This window comes from Cyclopterus lumpus, chromosome 15 (assembly GCF_009769545.1).
Source record: "Cyclopterus lumpus isolate fCycLum1 chromosome 15, fCycLum1.pri, whole genome shotgun sequence".
NCBI lineage: Eukaryota > Metazoa > Chordata > Actinopteri > Perciformes > Cyclopteridae > Cyclopterus > Cyclopterus lumpus.
In genome coordinates, this window is record NC_046980.1 from 3,804,200 (window position 1) to 3,811,699 (window position 7,500).

The window sequence follows — 7,500 nt, forward strand, 5'->3', positions numbered from 1 at the left end:
CCTCGGGACATTTATTTTTTGTTGTTGTTGTTTTTTTTTGACGGCAACAATCTGCACATTTCATTCGCTCATTCAAGTATCTTTTTTCATTCCTTATTTTGACCATTCGCGGCCATAAAAAAAAAAAAAAAAAACGCCCATTCGCGCTTCGTTGTCACACTCGAGTGCAGCCTCGTCACATTTTTATAATCAACCGTCATCGTTCATTAGATTAAACTGTAAAAATCATACAGAGCTTTTTATTACTCGACCAGAGCCGCCGCGCTTCAGAGCGAACTGTGTGTGTGTGTGTGTGTTAAAATAATAAAAAGACGTACACGTTAAAAAACCAAAGTTTTCTGGTCTGCTTCCACCTGCAGCCCCGCGCGAGTCCCCCACCCCACCCCAAAAAATGACATAAACGTAATGCGACTGGGGAGAGAAATGGCTGCAGGTGGGAGTGTTGCCGCGGCAACGGGCTTTAAAATCGGGCTGCACGGCTCTGGTCTCGTCGGGCTCTTTGTCCCTAAAATACGACGTCTCGCCCGGTCAAGAGACCTCCACCTCCAATACTGACACACTCGAGGAGCCAATGGGATCCAAGCAGGTTAATAACAACAACAACAACAACAACAACAACAACAACAACTCTATTGCTTGCTGTATAAAAAAAAAAGAAAAAAATTGCGTAGTTCAATAATCGTTTTCACACGTTTGTTTGCGTTTCTGAAGGTAAACATTAAAAATAAAAATCACAATACTGTCATCTGGATAAACAAAAACAATACAGATCTGATATGGCCGCCACGATAACACTCGTCTGTTGCTGTGGGAAATGCAAAACACACACCAGGGTGGGGGTCACCATGGTAACAGGTAATGTACAGTATATATATTTATATTATTTGAAGGTGAGGCTATGCTGTCGGTTAGTTTTTAGTCGGACACGACAGTCACATGATCAAATATGACGCGAACGAGCTGTAAAGACATTTAGTGAGTTCGATGTGCGACTGGCAAACTTTTTAAAAAATCAGGTGTTTTGTGCATGAAGTCTGGTGACGAGGAGCTTAAATCCCTTAAAAAAAGAAAAAAGGTGCATCACAGTGAGGAAGAAGGAGGTAAAGCTCAAATTATATTTATATATAAAGAAAATATATCACTAGTTTGTGAAGTTGAGCCACAACTACAAAACAGCTGAGCTATATTTTTTTGACGAGTTCGTCATTTTTGGGAAATATGCTCATCAGTTAGCTTAGCATAAAAGCTGGAGGCGGCTCCACCTGGCTCCTTCCAGAGCTCCGATATACATAAAGTCTCAAAGTTTGCTTAAAAAAAACAATGCTGACTTTAGGTGTTTTGGGCTTATTTTGCGCCACGCTAGCGGCTCCTTTGTTTTTAATGCTAAGCTACGCTAACCACCGCCTGACAAGCAAAATAAATGCGTTTCACAAAAATATTCCTCTTAACTGGAATGATTCAAAGACCTGACGACACGTTTAGTACCGAATCCCCGTCCCCGTGTGTCATGTGACTGTCCATCCCATCATCAACAGTGTGACAGCATCTCATCCTCAGAGCAACAGACAAAAACAAAATAAACTTGTAAACAAAAAAATAACAACAACAGAACATAAAACTGATCAGTTAAAGTTAATACATATTCAGAATGTTAAAACTACGACGGATAAAAAAAAACCTTATCACCGTGTGTGTGTGTGTGTGTGTGTGTGTGTGTACGCCGTCTCAGGCCGTGTGCAAACCCTCTGTACCATGTTGCATTTAACAAGCGTGTAATGTAATGCTAAAGCAGTTACAGCATGGCTTTCAATTTACAGCCCTGAGCTACGGGGCTGAGTCCCATTCCAGCCGCTCGCTCCCTTCTATGCCTCCTTCCCTAGCGGAGAAAGAGAAGGAGGAAGAGGACGATGAGGAGAAGCAGGCTTACTGGAAACACCACAGAAGGGAGCTGCATCCTGGGTGGAAACTGAGCACTCGACAGCTGTGGGGGCGTGTCTCAATACTGCCTCATTTCCTCTCCCATCTCCTTTTTCTTTTTTTGTGGTGGGAGGAGGAGGAGAAAAAAAAGGAGGGAAGAGGAATCTTTGGCATTGAGGAGAGGAGACGTAAAAAGAGAGAGGGGAGGAGACTTTGACTCTGAGACTTGTCCTCCAGCAGATAGTGGGTCTTTCTGTGAAGCTGTGGGGAGGGAGGGGGGTTAGTGAGGGGATGGAGGGGAGGGGGGAGCCAGCGCTTTTGATTGACAGGTGAACGAAAGCCGCCGAACCAATGGGAGGTTAAAGAAAATTATATACAACATTTTTTATTTTTTTTTAAAAGGGGAAGCGGGATGAGCCGAGCTACTGATTCTAATGACAGAATCTCCCATAAAGCCACAAAATGACCCACCGTCCACTGGACCACGCTACGATAGGGCCGTGTGTGTGTTAATGTGTGTGTGTGTGTGTGTGTGAGAGAGTGTGTATACAGTCGCATGTCACAACGCATGTTCATCAGTCCAATCTGGGAGAAAGGAGCTCAATAGTCTTTTCGTCTCTCCTCCTTTTTTCTTTTTTTTTTTCTCTTCTTCTCTATAATAAAAAAAAAAAAAAACCCAGATAAAACAGAAGTGGAGAAGCGGAACGATAAAAAAAGATGTCGGGGAGGAGAGAACGAGGAGAAAGGTGGCGAGAAGGAGAGGAGCCCTGACTATTGATCTCCCTCCTGTTGGAACAGTGCTGTTTGGAGCCAAGTCCAGTCAGAGCCACGCAGAGACAGAGTTTCTCTTGTTTTTTTTTAACGTTACAGTCTGTCTGTCTGTCTGTCTGTCTCTGGCTTCTATTGGTGGAGAGTCGACCATTTCCCGGGTCATGTGACCTCTTGCTGCTGTCCCATTGGTTGAGTGGCCTAGTAGGCGTGGCCTAGTGGGTCTCTTTGAGGGCTTTGAGGAGAGGGGGGTTTCTGGGTAATGATATGATCCTAGAGAGAGGACGACAACAACAACATCAACAAAAACAACTAAACAAAACAACAACAACAACAACCAATCGGGCGCTAGGTGGGTGGAGCGTGCAGCAAGACAGAGCGTGTGGAGCTCTGACCTGGCATAGAAATAGAGCGTCTAGAGCGAGCAGTTTGTTGTTATTAGTTTGTTGTTATTAGTAACTGATAAAGATGCATCAGCTAATATTATTTGATTGAAAAGAGGCTGCGATATGTACCGAACAGCACGTTTTATGATACAAAGAATGTATTTGTTGGTGCCCTAACCCTGTGTAAATGTCTTGTTAACATGTTAATATATAAATATAAAACTGTGAAACCAATAAACCAATTCAGTTTAATTTAAATACTATTGTTCCAGTGCGTCATCAATTTTTTTGTGTGAAAATATTATTTAAAATTTAGATTTAATTAGGAACCCAATAAAAATTGCGGAAAATTATTGTGTTGTCGCCCGTTGCAGTTATTTAATTAACATAACACAGGTTTTTACTTCTTAAAAATTTTGAAAAACTTGTGCTATGTATTCTAAAAGCTTGTAATTATTGACTGATTGTCGATCACTAATGTTTTTATAATTGCATAAATGTTTTATGGACTGTTCCTCCATTAATACGTACAGACCTTTTAATCATTATATTTTTTTTGGGGTCGTCCAACTGGGTTTGTGAGGGCTACAATCAATATCAGAATATTTGTAAGACTATTTATCTGTATTATAACCTTAAAAATTATGTTTTTTTTTATTTATAATTTCTACGATGGTACAAAGACACGTTTTTACTGTCAGCTCTAGAAACTCTAGGTCTATGGTGGATCATGCTGAAGGGGACACATGCAGGAAGAAGGGGAAACACTTTGACACCGAAGCGGATATATACACACACAAACACACACACACGCATGCACATACACACTATACAAACACCACCCAGAAGGTGTCGCATGGCTGGGAGGTTGTCAAAGAGGCCCAAAGGAGTGTCAAGGTGAAAAGGTCAAAGGTCAAACCAATCCGGGGTAAAACACAGAGAGAGAGAGGGACAGCATCTCCACACCGGGCTCTGGGGTGTGTGTGTGTGTGTGAGTGTGACACTTTTCCTCTTGAGGATGTTCATATTAGTATATTGTGTGTGTGTGTGCGTTCATGTGAGGTTATGTGTGTGTGTGTGTGTACTCACACTGCGTGCTCGGGTCGGTGTCCGTGGTGAGTTTGACGTAGTTGCTGGGAAACAGCCCCTCCCTCCCGCCGAGCTCTCCCTTCCACCAATCGCAGTCGTCCTTGTTGACCACCGTGATCACCTGACCCTTCAGGAAGGCCAGCTCGTCGTCGTTCTGGGCCACGTAGTCGTACATGCCGATCACCTGACACACCGCTTCGGGGGGGGGGGGGGAGAGACAAGACGTCAACATTTGCAACTTCAAGGTCCCGTGTGACAGTTAAGAGATATTATTTGGCTCCTCGTGTCATGAAATTATTAATAAACCGACACCACAACCACACAAATTCAATGCTAAATTTAAATAACCGTGTATACAGTATTCCTGAGTGTACCTGTGTGAGCGCCCGCGCCGGCCGAAGTCAGTTTCGGAGGGGTGGGCTCTGTGGGCGTCGTCTTGCTGGTGCTGGGGCTGAGCAGCTTCACGTAGTTGGCCGGAAACCAACCGATCTGGCGCTTCTTCCCCCGGGCCTGAACCAATCAGAACACAGGGCTCACGAAAACCGTAAATATATAAGCTTGTACTGCCATTTAAAGTACTTATTTATTAGATATTAACAACCTAAAAAGACCACAGTAGTTATGGGTCTTGCTATTGCTGCATGATGTGCATGCATATGTTGTGCTTGTATACCTGGAGCTCGCCCTCCCACCAGCCCCCCGGGTTCTTTTTCCTGATGAGGATGAGCTGACCCGGAGCCAACGTGAGCTGCTCCGCTCCTGTGGCGCTGTAGGGGGCGATCACCTGAGCGATCTCTGATGGGGAGGGAGAGAGAGAGAGAGAGAGAGAGAGAGAGAGAGAGAGACGGACGGGAAGATAAAGAAAATGAGATTCAGGGTTTTCAGTGCTTTTATTTTGAAATTGAACTAAGCCACATATTTACATTTGACAGCGTCGAGGAAGTGCAGAAAAGGCTCCGACAGCGCAACATTATAGAGTAACTGAAAGCTCACCTGGTTTCTTTCCCAGGCTGCCCGTCTTCCCCGCGGGTCCCAGAGCCTGGAGGCAAAGACGAAATAACGACCGTTACAAATATTTACCTGTACTGTATGTGTTTTTTAAAAAGAAGAAGGAAAAAGAAGGAGAAGAAGAAGAAGGAAGAAAGAGGAAAAAAGAAAAAAGGAGGAAGAAGAGGAAAGAAGATGAAGGAAGAAGAATTAAGAAGGAACAAGGAGAAGAAGAAGAAGAAGGAGAAGAAAGAGGAAGAAAGAAGAATAAAGGAGGAAGAAAAGAAGAAGATGAAAGAAGAAGAATTAAGAAGGAACAAGGAGAAGAAGAAGAAGGAGAAGAAGGAGGAAGAAATAGGAAAAAAGGAGGAAGAAAGGAAGAAGAGGAAAGAAGATGAAGGAAGAAGAATTAAGAAGGAACAAGGAGAAGAAGAAGAAGGAGAAGAAAGAGGAAGAAAGAAGAATAAAGGAGGAAGAAAAGAAGAAGATGAAAGAAGAAGAATTAAGAAGGAACAAGGAGAAGAAGAAGAAGGAGAAGAAGGAGGAAGAAAGAGGAAAAAAGAAAAAAGGAGGAAGAAAGGAAGAAGAGGTAAGATGAAGGAAGAAGAATTAAGAAGGAACAAGGAGAAGAAGAAGAAGAAGGAGAAGAGGAAGAAAGAAGAATAAAGGAGGAAGAAAAGAAGAAGAAGAATTAAGAAGGAACAAGGAGAAGAAGAAGAAGAAGAAGGAGAAGAAAGAGGAAGAAAGAAGAATAAAGGAGGAAGAAAAGAAGAAGATGAAAGAAGAAGAATTAAGAAGGAACAAGGAGAAGAAGGAGAAGAAGGAGGAAGAAAGAGGAAAAAAGAAAAAAGGAGGAAGAAAGGAAGAAGAGGTAAGAAGATGAAGGAAGAAGAATTAAGAAGGAACAAGGAGAAGAAGAAGGAGGAAGAAATAGGAAAAAAGGAGGAAGAAAGGAAGAAGAGGAAAGAAGATGAAGGAAGAAGAATTAAGAAGGAACAAGGAGAAGAAGAAGAAGAAGGAGAAGAAAGAGGAAGAAAGAAGAATAAAGGAGGAAGAAAAGAAGAAGAATTAAGAAGGAACAAGGAGAAGAAGAAGAAGGAGAAGAAGGAGGAAGAAAGAGGAAAAAAGAAAAAAGGAGGAAGAAAGGAAGAAGAGGTAAGAAGATGAAGGAAGAAGAATTAAGAAGGAACAAGGAGAAGAAGAAGAAGGAGAAGACGGAGGAAGAAAGAAGAAAAAAGGAGGAAGAAAGGAAGAAGAAAGAGGAAAGAAGATGAAGGAAGGAGAATAAGGAAGAAGAAAGAAGGAGGAAAGAAGGAGAAGAACAAACAAGAAAGAGGAAGGAAAAAGGAGAAAAAGAAGAAGAAAGAGGAAAAAAAAGGAGAAGAAGGAGAAGGAGGAAGAAGAAAGAAGGAGAAGAAGAAGAAAGAAGAAGAAGAAGGAAAGAAGAAGATAAAGGAAGAAGAAAGAAGCAGGAAGAAAGAGTAAAGAAGAAAAAAGGAGGAAGAAAGGAAGAAGAAAGAAAGAGTAAAGAAGAAGAAGAAGAAGAAGGAGAAGAAGAAGCATCCCTTGCTCTGTGTCTCACCTCTGAGTCTCGTGGTTTGACGTAATTGGAGGGGAAGACGCCCGTCTTGCCCCCGACCATGCCCGTCCACCAGTCCCCTTCTTTCCGGGTCACCATGACGACGTCTCCTTGCTGGAAGCTCAGGTCCCCCTGTTCGCTGCTCTCGTAGGTGTACATGGCCACGAACTCTGCACACACACACACACACACACACACACACACACACACGAGTCAGTGACGACTGCCATATGTATGTATGTGTGTGTGTGTGTGTGTGTGTGTGTGTGTGTGTGTGTGTGTGTGTGTGTGTGTGTGTGTGTGTGTCTGTACCTTCTCCAGAATCAGAGGGTTTTGTTGGGGAAGGGGACGGCCGTTTTCCATTGGGGGGGCTTTCTGACACTACAGATTCACTGGGAGGGAGACGAGGAAGAAAAAGTCTTTGCACTGTACACAAAATATGTTTTTTTTTTGTGCAGTATATATATATATATATATATATATATATATATATATATATATATATATATATATATATATATATGTGTTCAGACAAGCAGGTGCACCATTTTAACCCACCTGGTGTTTTTGATTCGCGGCGCGGCGCCAGGGGGCGGAGTCATGCTGGCGGAGATGAGCTTCACGTAGCTTTTGGGGAACCAGCCTCTCTGCCCGGTCTGCAGTTCACCCAACCACCACATGTCCTGCTGCTCCAACACGGTTATGATCTGCATCAACAACAACAACACTATTAGTTAGCATTCAAAGCCGTTATTGAGGTTTTATCAAACAAAG

General features: G+C 42.9%; 1 protein-coding gene across 1 annotated transcript in view; it reads right to left on the reverse strand.

The window, feature by feature from the left end:
- Nucleotides 1–7,500, reverse strand: part of itsn1 (intersectin 1 (SH3 domain protein)) — a 35,119-nt gene that overhangs the window by 8,207 nt on the left and 19,412 nt on the right. The window contains 7 exon segments of the mRNA XM_034551745.1: nucleotides 4,161–4,355; nucleotides 4,535–4,670; nucleotides 4,834–4,955; nucleotides 5,154–5,199; nucleotides 6,730–6,896; nucleotides 7,039–7,118; nucleotides 7,285–7,433. Of these exon segments, the coding sequence (XP_034407636.1) occupies nucleotides 4,161–4,355; nucleotides 4,535–4,670; nucleotides 4,834–4,955; nucleotides 5,154–5,199; nucleotides 6,730–6,896; nucleotides 7,039–7,118; nucleotides 7,285–7,433 (895 nt within the window).